The 18026-nt window shown below is 42.2% G+C and overlaps 1 protein-coding gene across 13 annotated transcripts in view; it reads left to right on the forward strand.

Annotated features, from left to right (window-relative positions):
- NEBL (nebulette) overlaps positions 1-18026 on the forward strand; it is a 354941-nt gene that overhangs the window by 324463 nt on the left and 12452 nt on the right. Inside the window, exon 27 of one of the 13 annotated variants that reach the window (XM_021064958.1) lies at positions 82-492. The exons of the other annotated variants lie outside the window; for them this stretch is intronic. Coding sequence (XP_020920617.1) covers positions 82-149 — 68 coding nt within the window. The 3' untranslated portion in view covers positions 150-492. Of the gene's footprint in view, positions 1-81; positions 493-18026 lie in introns of those variants that run through there. 13 annotated transcript variants of the gene reach the window in all.

The raw sequence follows: 18026 nt of genomic DNA on the forward strand, positions 1-18026 counted from the left end.
AATACTGTTGATTGATTTTCTTTTTTTAAATCAAACCATCAAAATACTGTTGATTGTTAAGAATCTTTCTATATTTTATAGAGCCATCCTTTCCCTCTACCATCTCCTGTTTTCTGCATCCAAGCTGGTGGATTAGTGCTGGATATTAGTAGTTGAAATGGTTTTGGATGTTACACTACCCCCGCTGATAAGGGCGTTACTAAAGGTTGAGACTAAGGTACAGCCACATTGCAGTGCAGCCAAGAAGGGGAGGGGAGTGAGTGCAAAAACAGAAGGAATGTGGAATTTCCTTTTCGGCCCACGCCCAGAGCGCTGAAATCCCTAAGGCTGGAGATTTTGAAGTGGAGCAATTTAACATCTTGAGAGGGAAAGTAATGTGACTGAGGATCTGATGAAACTCTGAAATCTCTTGTAATTGAGTAATTGTTTTTTGCATTCATTATAGGAAAACGCCTATGGGAATAAAATCGGTTATAGTTAATACATCTTAAATTATACAGACTTGCCTTCGCGTGGTAAAAAGATTTCTCTTTTCTTAAATTTCAGGTTTACTGAGGTGTAATTGACATAGAGAATTGTCAAATATTTAAAGTGTACATCATGGTGATTTGATATACATAGACCTTGCTAAAAGATCCCCCCATTGACTCAATTAACATATCCGTCACCTCATGTATTTATCTTTTTTTTTTTTTTTTTGGCAAGAACACTTAAGTTCTACTCTGTCAGAAAATTTCATTTATACAATACAGTGTTATCAACTATAGCCACTGTATTCATTGTATAGCTGAACATTTTACCCTCTTACCAATCTCTCCCTGTTCCCCCACCCCAACTCTGGCAACTACTTTTGTACTCTGTTTCTATGAGGTTTTTGCTTTTTTTTTTTTTTTTTTGATGGAATGTTTTTGAGGTTCTCCTTTCTATACGATTCTAATGAAACGTTTCTAAACTAGTTTTGCATTCTTACAGCTAAGATAGACATGAGAGCTCCCCTTTCTCTGTCTGGTCCTCTATCTAACAAATGATTCAGTACCTTTTTTGTTGGACGTGGGGCTCTTGATTTCTCCCTTCAGGGTCCTCTGTGGTTCTGGAGGAACAGAATAATGTTGAAGCCTGATGAGATAAATAAAACCAAAGCAGGGGAGTTCCTTTCATGGCGCAGTGGTTAACGAACCTGACTAGAACCATGAGGTTGTGCGTTTGATCCCTGGCTGTGCTCAGTGGGTTAAGGATCCGGCATTGCTGTGAGCTGTGGTATAGGTCACAGACGCGGCTCGGATCAGCGACTCCAGCTCTGATTAAACCCCTAGGCTGGGAACTTCCATATGCCACAGGTGTGGCCCTAGAAAAGACAAAGACAAAAATAAAAACAAACCCACAAAAAAAAAAAAAAAAAAACAAATACAAGAACAAATTTTGATGCACCTTATTCACCTCTACTGAGTTCAGCGTACTGGCAATAACGTCTCTCCCAAGTGGTTCTTTGCCTCATCAGGGACCCTTTACTTCATGTCTGTACACACAAAAACAGGATCATTCATTTATTCACCAAAGGTTTACTGGGGACTCTTTGTACACTAGCCAAGAGCTCAGCTCTGGCAATGCACACAGCAGTGGGCAGAAGAGATATGCATCTGCTCCACGGGGCTTGGAATCTGGTGGGGAACCCTAACATTAAGCAGATACTTACCCAAGTGATATATAATTGTGAACAGAGTAAGTGCTCTGAGGGCCTCCTAGGGGGAACTCCATCTGGCCTTGATGTCAGGGAAGCCTTCCCCAGGGAAGGAAGATTTGAGCTGAGATGTGAATGCTAAGTGGACGTTAACTTGGCCAAGGGGGGCTTTGGGAAAATAATGCTTCTCCTGGAGAGCGCAGAGCTCTGAAGTGGTGCCTAAGCTAGACATTCAAATGAAAGCAGGCAGTCAGTTCGGAGGAGGAGGCTGCACTGGAGATTAAGGTGGACTCATCATCTAGGTCCATGGTCGGGTCCTGCATGAATCTGTGCGGAGAAAGGGAATTCAGAGACTCTCCTGCAGGTTCCCCAGCTCCCTCCACACCAAGTTCACTTGTCTCCGATTCCATTTGCTCCTCTGAGGCTGTACTATAAAAACCCACTGCTGTTAAGGATCAGCATTGTCACTGCAGTGACTCAGGTCATTGCAGGTGGCACAGGTTCAATCCCTGGCCCGGGAACTTCCGAATGCTGCAGGTGTGGCCGAAAAGAAAAACCCCACTGCTGCTGTTTTATCTCCTCTTTTTCCTCTCAAGTCACCACTCCTTTGTTTCTAATTACTTATAGCAAGAAAACCCACATTATGCCAAACTGAATAAGAAAATGACTCCATTAAAAGAAAGTATGCTTAAGTAGTCTTGCATTTGTACTAGAATTTGAGTAAGAGTAACTCGCGGTTAATAGGAATAATTACACTTTTTAGGATGGGGGAATTTCAGATTCCATGAAAGGTGGCAGGGTGGATGTTTGGCAGGAAGGAGTGTCTTAGGAACTTAAATCATACCTTGGAGGAAAAGCTGACTCTTTGGACACATTTATAAGCTGCCTTCCTCAGTTGCCTGTTACAAAGCCAAGATGCTGTGTGTTGGGTGACATTTCCAGTTTTGGAAAATAGATGGTGAGGTATGAAACAAAAGTAAAGAGGTACCAGTAAGTTTTATAACATTAATACAGGTGATGACATACCCACAAGGTATCTGTGTTAATTCGAAACGATTGTAGGATGCCTGGGAATATGTTCCTAATTTCATTTATTTTAAGTGAAGCAAATCATATTCTGCCGATGGGCAGATGATCAGTGAGATATCAAACCTAACATTTCCACAACCAACCCCCCACTTCCCCACCAAATTCTACTTTTCAGAGCTTCCCAGTTTGCTCAGGAACAACTGCAACTCTCCAGGTAGTGAATTCAAAACCCTTAGGGGGAGTTCTCTTGTGGCTCAGCAGGCTAAGGATCTGGCATTGTCACCGCAGCAGCTTGGGTCACCGCTGTGGCGTGGGTTCAGTCCCTGGCCAGGGAACTTCCATAAGCTGCAAGTGCAGCCAAAAAACAAAACAAAACAAAAAAAAAAACAAACAAAAGCAAACCCTTAGGAATCATCCTCCATGCTTGTCTTTACTCACATCCACTTCCAAAGCATCCGCAAATCTTGTCAGCATCCCCAGGAAAAATGTATCCAGAATTTTCCCACCTCTGCCCTCCCTGCTTGTTTCAGCTGCTGCCCTCTCTCCCTTGAGTCATCACAGAAGCTTCCAGACTAGTTTGCAGTCTCTACTCTTGCCACCTGGAGCCACCAGCCCTCTGCTCTGGTCTGTTCTCCACCTGGCAGTCAGAAATCTTTTTTTTTTTTTTTTTTTTAATTAAAGTATAGTTGATTTACAATGTTTTTTTAACTCCTATTGTACAACACAGTAACCCAGTCATAGATGTACATATTTTTTTTAATATTATCGTTCATCATGTTACCACCCGAGATTGGACATAGTTCCCAGGGCTGTACAGTGGGACCCCATTGCTTGTCTGTTCCAAATGTAACCGTTTACATCTTCTAGCTCCAGACTCGGAGGATCTTTTTGAAACGTTAGTTAGATCACGTCATCCTTCTGCCACTGCTTCATTCTGAATGTCACCCACCTCCTCCCACTGCCTACAGGGCCCTCATCTGATGTGGCCCCTGCCTGCTGCCCGGAGCTGTTTCCCGCCTTTCTCGCTCTCTCCTCCTCTCTGGCCATCCATCCTGGTCTCCCTGCTTTACTCCCGGCTTCCAGGAGAGCTCTCCCGTCTGGGCCTTTGCTCCTCCTGTTCCCCTGCAGGGAACACTCCCCTTCCCACCACACTCAGATCTTTGCTTGCCTGGCTGCCTTTTTCTTTGTGTTCCTGCTCGGAGGTCGCTTAATCAGAGAGACCCTCTCTAACTCCCAGAGATAAAACAGCACCCCTCCCTGTTCTGTCGGCCCTTTACTCTTTGTTTGTTTTTCCTTCATGGCACTTGACACCACCTGAGATACATATTTATTTGTCTGTGTGCTTGTCCATCTTTGCCTCATTAGGACACAAGCCCCACAGGGGTCGGGATATTGGCTGTTGTGTTTACTACTCTATCCCCAGCTCTTAAAATAAGCACTCAGCAAATATTTGTTGAATGAATGAAATGGTCAAATTCCTATTGTTTTCCACTCATTCCACTCTATTTCTTTTAAAAACAAATTGAGATATAATTGACATATGACACTGTATTAGTTTTAGGTATACAAAAATGAATATCTTAAAAACTAGAACTGCAGATATACATATACGTAAATTTTTTAAAAAGTAAAATTATCAGAGTTCCCATCATGGCACAGTGGAAATGAATCCAACTAGGAACCATGAGGTTGTGGGTTTGATCCCTGGCCCCGCTCAGTGGGTTAAGGATTCAGCGTTGCCATGAACTATGGGGTAGCGCTCAGATGCAGCTCGGATCTGGCGTGGCTGTGGCTGTGGCATAGGCCGGCAGCTGCAGCTCTGATTTGACCCCTAGCCTGGGAACCTCCCTATGCCATGGGTATGGCCCTAAAAGGACAAAAGATTAAAAAAAAAAAAAAGTGAAATTCTCTGGTGGAAGGCTTTCAAGAAAATTCTTCCATTTTTGTTTTGATGATGTTTTGATATGTTTCAATGACATTAAAGCATAGCTGAAAAAAAACCTAAAGTGGAAACATTCCCAGGGTATTTTCTTTTTTGGGTAGGGAGGCAAAGAGGTAGTATCCATGATGTCTTGGTTGCTTTGAAATTCGGGGTCGCCTTTGAAATGTGTCCTACGCTGGGTCCTGGTGAGGAGTGCTGAGTGCTGTGTAGAAGGAGGAAGCTTGTATGGTGATGACAGCTGTTTGATGAAAATCTTAATGTCCTTAGTGAATCATGTGCATTTGTTTAAATGGTATTCCAGAAATTGGAAAGAACTTTAGAACAATCCTCGTTGGTGGTAAGACGAAGAAGAAAGAGAAGGTTTGTATTTAGAAATGCTATCCTTTTTTTTTCTTCCAGATGTTATTGATTTCTTTAAATTTAGATTAGAGTCTTGTATGATAAAATGTGTGATGTTCCAGAAAGGTGTCCTTTAACAGTGGGGTCTGTCCCTGTCCTCGAGCTGGCGTGTGTGGCAGCGCCACACTGCAGTGGTCAGAAGACTTCATCCTGCTCCCCCACTGCTCGGGCTGCTTCTCAGGAGGACACCGAACCTTATCAGGCTCCGATGCCACATCTGTCACAAGGAGGATGTAGAACTAGTAGCTTTTCTAGGGTCTCTTACATTTCCTAAGCTGAGTGCCATCAGTGTAAGTAAACTCTTCTTCTTTCTCTCCTTCCTGTGTAGGAGAAGGTGTTTATGACCTGAAGGTGGTCTCTTTTACTTTGTGAATTAAATGGCCCGGCATTTGTGAGAGCCATAGTTTCAGGGTCCTTGTTCTGAGTTCCAGGAAATTCGGGTTGTTAGGACAAAGGGTTAAACAATCAGATCATTTCCTTGAGGCAGATGTACATCGTTTTCATCAGTTCACATTTGGTTTTCATGAGCATGAACACAGAAGCCTTCTCCTTTACATTTTTATCATTGTTTTAGTTATGCGTTTCTCATGATATTTTCCCATCTTGCTTTGATTGCTGAATATTTTCATTTTCTTATGTGATTATTTTGGGCTTGCTTTAGTTTTCAGTCCACTTTATGAAGTATTATGTTACCAAAGGGTTTGCATATTCCATCTCTACTGTGTTACTTTGATTCAATAAAGGAGGCTTTTATTTAAACTTCATCTAATTTTGTTTTGATTCTTGACTAGTATTATTTGAAATTATCTTTATTGCCTTTTGGTATTAGATTAGGGTAACTCGTTTTCATGTGACACACAGTTCCTTGAGTGGAAATAATCCTGATGGTTTCTGCTTATTTCACGGCAAGGTTTTCTTTGATCTTTGTTTGTCTTTAGGTCACTTGCTGGCAACATGTATTTGCCTTCTGGTACTGCTTTGTGTTTCTTTGGTTTTCCTTAATTTACAGTGTTTTGTATTGCTAGTATTTTTTATGCGTTTGCCATCTCACCCAGTGTTTACCCTTCTTAGTTTGAACTTGTGTTCACTTTTGCTCCAGGTGTTTTAAGTGTTTCTATTTTCTGTCGGGGCATAAAGTATGAAGGGAGGAAAAGCAGAGGCACTTTTCAAAGGAGACCTTCTCACTGTTCTCACCTTGTGAACGTTTCTATTTTGCTGTGAAAGAATCTGATGGAGATGACCTGGGTCTCTTCTTCACTGATGGAAAACACGTTTCTGAATTCAGAGAAGCCTCAGCTGGGCTGTGCTTATAGCATTCCATCCCATGTAATATGTCCTCCAAAGACATACTACAAGAAAGAGGTTAGGTTGCAAGAGATGCTTCAGTATATTCTAGAACTCTTCGTATATTGCCCGTAGGCGTGCCAAGAGGCACCAGTTAAGTAGCCAGTAGCCCTGGTAAACACCCATAGCTCCATCCGTTCATTCACCAAACATTTATGTAGTATTTCCTGTCGGTGTGAGATGCTGGAAACCCGAAAATCAAAGATGTGGTTGTTGTCTTCAAAGAACTCGAATTCTGGTGGGTGAACCAGATGCATAAGCCCGTTGTGCTCAGGAAGACATGATGAGAGTTAGAATTAGCCAGGCAGAGACATGGGAAAGAAGTGTTTTAGGGCAGGAAATTATCATATGAGACAGAACATAGCGCACTGGAAACTTGGTGCGTATCGCCACGGCTTGGGCCCTGGGTCTAGGTGAGCAAAGGAAAGCCAGAACTGGAGTGTGGGTGGGGTGGAGCCACTGTCTTCAGAGGCAGGGTTCCACTGAATATCATTTCTGGGCACTTTTCCTTGGGCTTCATCCTGCGGGAGATTTAGATGCTATTCAGAGGACCAGTTACCTAAACTGGTAGGTAATTAAGTTCTGCCTTGGAAGTTTAATCTACTCTGGGAGCTTGTCTAGGCATCCAGTCTGCATTGAGTCACTCAGACTCTACTTAAACTTGACTCCTTGGACATCAAATGACCAGAAAGGCTTCTTAGCAGTCTTTTAGAGGGGTTGATAGTGTAGAGACAGCGGGTTGTGGGCTTTTAATTCCAACATCACAAGCACTCTTATTGTTGACATTTGTCATTTGCGTAGAAGCCAAAACACCAAAACCAATGCACCTTCCTTCCTACACTAACGACTCCCAGACTCCACACAAAATAGCCAACAGCTGGATGTTTAATAGGCATCTTAAATCTTCTGTCTGGAACCAAAATCTTATTTCCTATCTTGCCCGCAAAACACACACACATCTGTTCTTGCCTTTTTTCACCATCTCAGCTGAGGACACAACCCTTCACCCTAATACTCAGACAAAAACCATGGCATCACCTCTGGTACCTTCTTCCTCTCGCACTTCACATCTGACCTACCTGTGAGCCTGTTTGCGCTGTCTTCACAATGGATCTGCCGCACATCCAGCCACTTCCCACCACGCCCCCTGCACCCGAGGGAGTCACCATTCTTGTCTCCTTGAAATTGCAGAAATAGGCTCCTGATGTGTGTAATTCTGTTCATGCCCCTTCAGTCTGGCCTCTACCCGGCTGCCATGGACCTTTAAACACTTGCACCTGATCCCATTACCGCCTTGCTCACAACACTCTGATGGCCACAATCACACATGGTCTAAAACCCAAGATCCACAGTCTACAAAGCACGGTCTGGCCCTTGGTTGGGTCTCCGGTTCATTTTCTGTCAGACTGCCCAGTCCAGCCGTGCAGACCTCCGGGATGTTCTAAGTGTCAGGTGTTCTCACACACGGACTTCTGCAATCTGTGGTCCCTCTGCCTGGAACCCTCTGTCCCAGATGTTTTTTGTGGTTTGTTCACTTCCTTCAGGCCTCTGATTAAATGTCAACTAACGAGAAAAGGTTTCTTCGATCACTCCACCTACAAGTTTCTCAAGCCACACACACGAATAACTCTATCCCCTTGTCTTCCTTTATTTTTCACTGTACTTCTTTTTAAGCTTCATTGAGGCATAATTGACATACACAATTTGCCCAGATTTAATACGTAAATTTTGGTGAGTTCAGACATGTGCATATACCTGTGATACTGTCACCACATCGAGGTGCTAAACACATCTGCCATCTCTAAAAATGTCCTTGTGTGTGTGCTTTGTGGCAAGAACACATGGGAACTCTCTTCTTAAAATATTTTAAAGTGCGTGATACCGTATTGTTAACTGTAGGTGCTGTGTTGTACGTCAGATCTCTAGAAGTCATTCATTGTAAGTGAAACTTTATACCCACTGAGCAAGTTTCCCACATCCCCTTCCCCCAGCCCTTTAGCAACTGCTGTTCTGTTCTCTGCTCTATGAGTGTGACAGTTTTAGATCCCTCATGTAAGTAGAGCCATGCAGTATTTGTGCTTTTATGACTGGTTTATTTCACTTAGCTAATGTCCTCTAGGTTCATCCATGTTGTCCCAAAGGGTAGGATTGCCTTCTTTTTTATGGCTGGAGAGCAGTCTGTAGTACATGTATACCACATTCTCTTGTCTATTCACCTGCCAAGAGTCCTTTGGGCTGCATTCATATCTTGCTGCAATGAACAAGGGGCCACAGATATTTTTTGAAGACCGGGGAAATGCAGATCTAAACCACAATGAAATATCACCTTCTCTCTGTTGGGATGGCTCTTACTAAAATGAAAACTAAACCAGGAAAAGATAACAAGTATTGGCAACAGCATGGAGAAAACGGAACCCTTACACACTGTTGGTGGGGATGTAGAATGCGGAAGCCACCATGCCAAGCAGTAACGTTTTTAATATTTGGTTCTTCCAAATATTAAACATACATTCCAGCAATCCTGCTTCTTTGTATATATTCATAATTCTTTTTTTTACTAGCTGACATTTTATTATATATTAAGTAGTTTGTGTAGTGTCTGTTTTCCCCAGAATATCAACTCTATTAGAACAGGGTCTTTCTGCCTGATTGGGTCTCTATTCTGTGATGAGCATCTAGAACAGTACCTGTGTTAGCCACCCAGTAAATCTTATAATATTCAAAGTAAATTTGATCTGAAATATAGAGAAACAGCTTTGTTGCATGTGTTAAATCACCAACACTTGGCAGTCCCCTTTAATTTATTAGTGTCTATTTTAAAATTAATTTGATTTCAGAGTAACAGTGCAATAATAATCATTATTATAATCTTTTTTAAAGCAGTCGGGTTGGATGTATCACCGGAATGTAACATTGTGACCTATGCTTGTTGAAAAGCCTGAGTCAGCTAATGACCTTTCATCACCAAGAAATCAGTAAATTATTCCTGCATTAACTCTTCTGCTCTCATATGAACACTTCTCTCTCAGGGTTTTGTTTATTTATCGAGGACATCTGTCCTCAGTAGGGACACTGCGGGGTAGAAGTGCCCATCAGAATTTGGAAATTCATACCTGTTATGGCGTCTGTCTCAGCGTGCTCTAGTTTATTGTTCTATCATGAGCTCCATGGAGACAGAGAAGTAAATGTGCCAGGTGGCTTTCCTTCCGGTGCCTGGCACAGGACCGGGGGTGCTCAGTGAGTAGACGGTGAATGGAAGGGGGCAAATGGAAGAATAAGTCATCCATCGCTTTCCTGGCTCAGTGAAAACTGCTAGGCTCCGCCTTAAGCTCCTAAGGACCACAGCCATCCTTAAAAGCTAAACTCGCCATTAAACTGGGAACAGAAATAGTAAATGCAGAAGCAATAATAAACTACTAATGTATTTTGGATGGGATGGATATGTATCCAAATAGGGTGTTTCAAAATCTCTTTTAATAAGAACAGTGTTCGTAAAATCACAACCTCTTACCCAGTATTTGCATTAATTTTCCATTGATTCTCTTTTCCCATGGAGCAATTATATTTTATGATTTATAGATGACATGCTGCTCCAAGTTCATGTTACTGGTTTTCAGTGATGAGCAATTTTAAAATTAGATAACCAGAATAACCTACAAGAAAATATACTCCTGATTTTAAACTCTTTGCCTTCATTTAAAATAAACTTTCTAGTATTTTTATTTTTGACATTAATTCAGTTTTCTGATTACTGATTGGCAACTCCCAAACTCCTGAAAAAAAAATCTACTACCTTCCCAGCCTGACTTCTGTAAAGAAAATACATTCAACAAGAGAATCCCAGCTGTATTATTTCCTTACTGTCTTTGAATGTTACTTCCAATCTGAATTTGAGACACTTGGTAGCATCTGTCCAAAAAGTGATGGTTTAGTATCTTCTTTTAAGTATAAGAAGATTTAAGGTGTTGATGATCGAAATACTAAGTCTCTGTAATGAAACTAATCCATAGGAAAAGAAGTGATGCCTTTATAATATAAAATCCAATTAGTGGACTATAACATGATTAGATTTAGCCATCTAATCAGCACATCTAGCTAATGAAAAAGAACACGGTGTAAATTGTTAGAAACTTTTAGTTAGTTCTGTTTCTCTCCCAGGAAAAAGGTTCAAGATTCTGGTTGAATCTGAAGCCTTTAGAGAAACTCAGATTCCTTGTACCAATAGACTTGGAATGAAAGAAACGTCATAAGTTTCTTTTACCGAGTGTGAAGTTAGGGAAGGGATCAGATACTAATGAATAGCATTTGTTCCAAGATGCACATGTGTCTTTCATTGATTTGCCAAAATTAAATCAAAGGGTTCCATATGTGTCTGAAGGAGAACCATCTGACACTTAAAGTAGCAAACAATAAAACTTTAAAAATATATTTCCTGTGAAGTGGAATTGATTGAGAAAAAGAGAAGGTTTGATCACCAGGAAGGATATAAATGTGGCTATAGCATATGCATCAAATGAATAAACTTTGGAACAGCTTTATGAATTCTAAGTGGCAAACATGTAAGGGAGGGAATAGGTATTCTTGGGTTTTTATTTATTGCTTTGTTTATTATGTCTTATCAGGTATTGTTAAACATTGCCAGTGGAAATGCAAATGGTGGTTGTTGGTTTTTATGGATCAAAATTGATGTCCACGTTAGATAACAGACTGCGTATACGTAGATATTTACGTTTCCGTCTTGCAGGTACAACAGTAAAGTCACAACATTGTCTTTGTGGTCACAAATTTCCCTGTTCTCCCCCAACTTCCTGTTTCATCCAGATGGCCCCCATCCTCCCGCCCCAGGCCCCAGGCCAGGAGGTCATGGGGTTAGATCCTGTCTTTATAGGAACTACTTCAAATTGTCCATGGGCTGATACAGCTGGGCGATGTATTGAGTTTCTGCCTTTTGTTCGTTCGTTAGCTCCTGCTGCCAGGCTCCTTGTGTGCTGCTTCTCCTGTGACTGGATTTCCTATTTCTTATTGTCTCCTCTCCTCCCCCCACCCCCAAATATTCCTGATCTGTCCATACTGCATGTCTCAGATATTCTGGTCCTCCGATCTTTATCTTCTGCCATGTACCTGACCCACGTGTACGAAAGTTGTTGTTCACTGGCTCAGCGTGCTCTAGTTTATTGTTTATCAGGCTCTTTCCTAGATTCCATCTCAGTGTCCTTATAATCATCCTTTGATCACAGTGACCCATTGCTCACCTCCTGACCTGACTGTCTCTTCATACTTGCCTGTCTCTCCAGCCCCAGCCACTCACCTCGAACTTCGAGCTTGGCAATCCTTAACCCTCATTTTCCTGCATTTTCCCATTGTCCAGTCATATCATGGACACATTGAGTTATTTTCCTAAATGTTCATTGGTTGAAAAAAATATACCTGCTCGTTCACAAATGCAGTCGTACTAAGATGTGCCTAGATGAGACATTCAGTGTGGCTTGTCACTAAGGGAGTCTTAACGTAAAAGTGTATTCAGGGACTTCCAGTGGAGTGATGCTATCCCTTAAGAGTCAGTATCTGAATGGGTCAGTGAGAGAATAAACCAAACACATAGTCCAGTTTTAAGCATTTAAGAATATATTGCATATATTGATCCAATAAGTATTTACAGAATAGCCTCTTCAATGGTGTAATGAGATTTTCTCTCATTGAATGGTGATGAATCTTCCTGTGTAAGATTGATGAATACAATATCAGCAGTTGTGGTAACTGAGGAAAATTGGGATTTGCTGTGAGCTGACTTTTCTAGTCATGGCATAATTTGTGTGCAAAAGCTAGTCTCAGGGATACAGCTTACCTAAATGGAAACAGTGTCTGCATCTACCTGCCATCCTTAAGTTCTTTATTGCTTTCATCTTACCCAAGAACTGCCCCCAATTATGTAGTTCTTGTCAGGAAACCACATACACATCTGTACCATTCATTCCTTTATTTTCTTTTTTGTCTTGTTTTGGAGGAGAGCATGCATGTGCCTGGAGATACATACATATAGATACATACCATATGGATTTGGGGCCATGAGAATATTATTCAAGACGCTGTAATTTAGGGTAGAAATTATTTCCTTTTCCATCAGTGAAAGACCTGCTTGTATTTGTGGTTTGGGTTACAATTACAATTTGGGGATTTTTTTCTGGCTTTGATAGCTAAAAATTAGAAATAAATCTGAGAAAAAGTTACACAAGTTGAAATTCAAATCTAAATGTGGGAGTAAATTGGCTTGATTTTTGTGAAGCAAAATTGCAGATATCCTTCAATCTGAAATGCTCTATTTCTATTCAAACCACATTGTGTCTTAGTTCTGTCAGAGAACATTCATGGACTTACATTTTCTAGGGAAAAAAATAGCTTTGAAATGAAAACATATTGCTTTTATGGGCTTCTGAGACTAATTAAGTTTAACTGGCAGATAATTTAAAATGTAACTAATTCATAGACCTCCCATTGTGGCTTAGGAGATTAAGAACCCAACTAGTATCCATGAGGATGCAGGTTCCATCCCTGGCTTTGCTCAGTGGGTTAAGGATTGGGTGCTGCCGCAAGCTGCGACAATCTGCAGCATAGGTCTCGGATGCAGCTGGGATCTGGCGTTGCTGTGGCTGTGGCCCTAAAAACACTCAATAAATACATACATAAATTAAAATATAACTGATTTTGTATCTTTTCAACATTCAGTAGTTGCAAAGTCCCAAAACAATATTTTAGAAGCTCTTACTTGCGACAACTAAGCCAAATATATAAAAGAAATGGTCAATGGTATGGATGCCATTCAATAATTCTAAAAATTATGCAATCTATATATTTTCCTTTTGTGCTTAACGGGTAATTAGGAATCTTTGAATAGTCAACTTCCATGTTAGGTTAAAGCACCATTCTAAGTCTGTCATTTAAGTTTAGGGAAGAACATGCTTAAATGGTTTCCTGGAGTTAATTGTTTTTTCAGCTAGACTGTTAGCCTGGCTGTGGGAGTAGAGCTTGTCCTTATGCGGTTGGTGACTGGAGGGAGGGACACATCCAGGCAGTGTTCTACCGGATGATTTTGAAAATCATTAGGTGGCATATCATGGTGGGGTCTTCCCTGCTCGGTGGGAAAGTGAGTGATGTCACATTAGGGGAGGTGACTTGAAATTATTCATACAGGATAAGGTAACTGAATGACAGCAGGCCTGGGTAACATAGGATAGTCTTGGCAATGGGAAGAAGAAACAAAGAGTAAACATACGTGTACATGCACGCTCCAGAGACTTCTCAGATGCCAAAATGGAAAAAAAAAAAAAAAAAAAGAAATCTAAAAGCCATTGCTTTAGGAGGGACTCTACTGTCTATGAATTGAGCTTGCTTTTCCAAAAGTGAATGAATTATTCCTACCATGATTTCTTCCCGGGATGTTCTGGCACATCTCATCAGCCACAGAGACAAGAACTTCTGGTGGGGTTTATCCCCCAGAGTTAACCACAAAAAAGCCAGTGACAACTAGAGTTGCCTCCAAGAGCATAAGAAGCCTGCCTTGCAGGTCTCTCCCCAGGCATTAAACCCCTTTTCCTTTCTCTTTCCCTTCCTCTCCTACCTGTCTGCCCGCCAGCAGGAGTGCCTGGTTGACTCTTGCCTCTTCCGACTTCAGGAAGTCCTCCCTGCTCCTAGAAGCTCCTCTCTGGACCATGGCACTCTTCCACGTTTCTGAATCCACACTGCTTATTTGCCAGTTAATCTTATGCTCTCTTGTCACTTCTTCCGTGATCATTTTGGTGTGAAACAGCCCAGAGTTTGGCTTCTGGAGTTAGATTGTTCGCATTTAAATACTGGCACCTATGTGTCTCTGATATTTTTGACCAAGTTACTGAATCTGGCTACCCTTCAGATGCTACGTCTGTAAGATCTGTAAATGGTGACAATTCTACCAGCTCATACATGTGACCCACAGAGCACTGGACATGGTTTAAATAGAGGGGCTGACTGTGCCAATTTGCCTGAGACTGAGGGGGTTCCTAGGAAGTAAAACTTGCAGTGCAAAAACTGGGAAAGTCAGGAGTTCCCATCGTGGCTCATCAGAAACGAATCTGACGAGCATCCATGAGAACACAGGTTCAATCCCTGCCTTTGCTCAGTGGGTTAAGGATCTGGTGTTGCCCTGAGCTGTGGTATGGATCACAGATGTGGCTCAGGTCCCGCATGGCTATGGCTGTAGTCTATGGTGTAGGCTGGCAGCTCTGATTCGACCCCTAGTCTGGGAACCTTCATGTGCCGCAAGTGTGGCCTTCAAAGGACAAAAAATAAAATAAAATAAAATTGGGATACTCCCAAGCAAATTGAATCAGTCCTCCTTGCAAGAATTTTGTGTATATTATTCCGATTTTATAGTATTCATATTTTGTATTCCTTGGGAATCCTGTATTACATCTTTTCCCCTTAAAGTTTCACAGACACCTATAGCCAGGTGCTTAAACATCTTCATGTATGCTGCATTTTCTTCAAAGAGGTTTGCAGGGCCTTACAGAAATAAAATTCATCTAAGACTAGGAAACTAGAACAAAGATGACATGAGCGTCTATAAGGAGAAATTGTTAGAAACTTAGCCTTGGCTTGAGAGATAATTTTTGATTTTGCAAAAGCTTTTTAAAAACATATCCCAGGAGTTCGCGTCGTGGCTCAGTGGTTAACGAATCCAACTAGGAGTCATGAGGTTACGGGTTGGATCCGTGGCCCTGCTCCGTGGGTTAAGGATCTGGTGTTGCCGTGAGCTCTGGTGTAGGTCACAGACATGGCTCGGATCCTGTGTTGCTGTGGCTCTGGCGTAGGCCAGAGGCTACAGCTCCGATTAGACCCCTAGCCTGGGAACCTCTATATGCCGTGGGAGCGGCCCCAGAAACGGCAAAAAGACAAAATCAATCAATCCCAAATGCCTAGAACAGTGAGCATAATAAAAGCTAACTATTAACTTCAGAAAAAAAATATCCACAAAAGAAGATATAATCTCAGACGGGCTACTGTTAAATCATGTCACCGACCAGTCCCTAAGTACAGGTGTGGCTGCTGGGCTGTCTTTTCACCCTTCCAGCTGGTAAGGATACAAAGAAACCTTTATACTCAGGACACAGCAGGCAGTGTGGACTTCAGGTGGCAGAGATTCCCTTTGTGCCCCTACCCCCTGAGTTCCAAGGAAGAACTTGGTGGTGGGTTAAGGAAACAGGCCCAGGTACTGAATCTGCACACACTGAATCCGTGTCACAGTTTCCGCCTGGGAAACTCCCATCTTGTCAGCACCACTGGAAAGCCTGCCCAACCTTTGCCCTGTAGGAGACCGTATCTGTATCCCCTGGTTAGGAAACAAGGCTTCTGTGGGGAGGGAAAGAAGACTTTACTCCTGCAAAGACATTTTTTGGCTGCACAGTCTCCCTTTTGTCTGAGATGGTGCCAGGGTCCTGCTTGGGTTGGCACCCCCACCCTGCAGTGGGGACTTTATCAGTCTGCTCCCATCAGTGGTGCCTCATGGCGCTTGCCTCCCCAGGGCGGAGGGGGAGTTGCAGGTTAGTCTCCTGCTTATCTCATCGTGAGCTTCCTCTTGGCTCAGCTTTCTTCCCACAGTCCCCGGTTGCTTCTTGAGTCCTGGGTTGAACATTTACCTCCACAAAGAGCAAAAAGTCATGGAGTGGTTGTGTGCTTTAGCCTGTTCCAGCTGCTCTAACAGAATCCCACAGACTGGGTGCACTACGAATAACAGGTATTTCTGTCTCATGATCCTGGAGTCTGGAAGCCAGAGATGCAGGTGCCAGCATGGTCAGTTCTGATAAGGGCCCTTTTCACGGTTGCAGGCTGCCATCTTTTCCTTGTGCCCTCACATGATGGAAGGAGAGTGAGCCAGCTTTCTGGTCTCTTCTCATAAGGACACTTACCCCATTCATGCGGGTTCCACCCTTATGACCTAAAAGCCCCACCTCTGGATACCGTCACATTGGGTGTTAGGATTTCAACATGTGAATTTACAGGGATGCAAACACCTAGTCCATTGCAGGCAGAGAGAAGGAACTTGGGAGTAGCATAAATAGGGTCACACAAGCCCTTAAATTTGTGTCAGGTGGAGAAGGAAGCCAGTAGTGGCTTAGTTGTTCTTCTTCGTGGCTGCCCATTTGAATCACTTGGAAGATTGATTGATTGATTGATATGTTTTTAGGGCCACATCCATGGCTATATGGAGATTCTCAGGCTAGGGGTCTAACAGGAGCTAGAGCTGCCAGCCTACATCACAGCCACAGCAATGCGGGATCTGAGCCATGGCTGCAGCCTACACCACACAGATCATGGCAATGCCTAATCCTTAACCCATACAGCGAGGCCAGGGATTGAACCTGCATTCTCGTGGATACTAGGCAGATTCGTTTCTGCTGAGCCACGACAGGAACTCCATAATCACTTGGAATCTAAAAAGTAAAACCCAGTGCATGGTCCCTCCCATCCCCACCCCAGAGATTCAGATTTAATTAGTGGGGACTTCTTTCCTCCTTTCCTTCTCACCGTTTATGACCTGAGCCGGAGCTGAAAATTTAGTGTATGAAATAGTAATGATTGCTTTTATTTTTACATATGATTTCCAAAGTTTGAGCAATATTTTGTGTCACAGTAATGATTGTGCGTGTCTTTAGAACTTGTTGGTTTGGGGAATTCTCTTGTAGCACAGTGGGTTAAGGATCCGTGGTTAAGGATCCCTGCAGTGGCTTGGGTCACTGCTGTGCCATGGATTCAGTCCTTGGTTTGGGAACTTCCACATGCCAGGGGATGCTGCCAAAGGGAAAAAGAAAAATCTGGTGGTTTTAACTCAATGGTAGATCGTTTCACTTTTATGTTAAAAGTCTGTTGATTCCTAGTTTATTATGTAGCAGGGCTGTTTCTTAGGCAGTTGTCTGTTCACAGCTTATCATTAAAAACCTACAACTAAAACCTAGCGGCAGTCTGGCTTGTTTCTGTTTACTGCAGGGGAGAAAAAGAATTTCCTGTAGTGCTAGGGATTCTCTTGGATTAAAAAGTAGCTCTTGTTGCTGGATTAGGCATAACTTTTGTGGATTCAGTACCCACTGTGGCTCGTGGAGAGCAGCAGAGGCCACGAGAATTTGAAGCTCTGGCATAGAACTCCTGGTGGCACGTGCAAAAGCTATTTGTACAAGAAAGATCCACATTATGAGCCTATTTTATTATCAGTTAGCTCAACTACTTCACTCATGACCTAGATGAGATCTAATTAGGAGCTAGCTCATTATTTAATGTTTACTTCAAAACTAGTAGCATCTTCATACTTTCTCTTTTATAGTCTTGTCTCATTCAGCAAGTCCCCTGTGATTGTCTAAATAGAGATTTTCTTTTTTTTTTTTTTTTGTCCTGGGGTTGGGGGGAACCTCATTAAATTCTTTGATGTGCATTAGCTGATAAAATTAGTCAACTGTTAGAAATTATGATGGTTTCATTATCCTCTGTATTCTTTATTAGGAAATTCCTGAAGGCTGATTTTTCTCCTTATTCTCGATTTTTAAAAGTATAAGCCTATGAGAAAACCCCCAGATTATTTTTTCTGTTCATGTTATGTCTGTAGTTAGCCAA

This window comes from Sus scrofa, chromosome 10 (assembly GCF_000003025.6).
Source record: "Sus scrofa isolate TJ Tabasco breed Duroc chromosome 10, Sscrofa11.1, whole genome shotgun sequence".
Taxonomy (NCBI): domain Eukaryota; kingdom Metazoa; phylum Chordata; class Mammalia; order Artiodactyla; family Suidae; genus Sus; species Sus scrofa.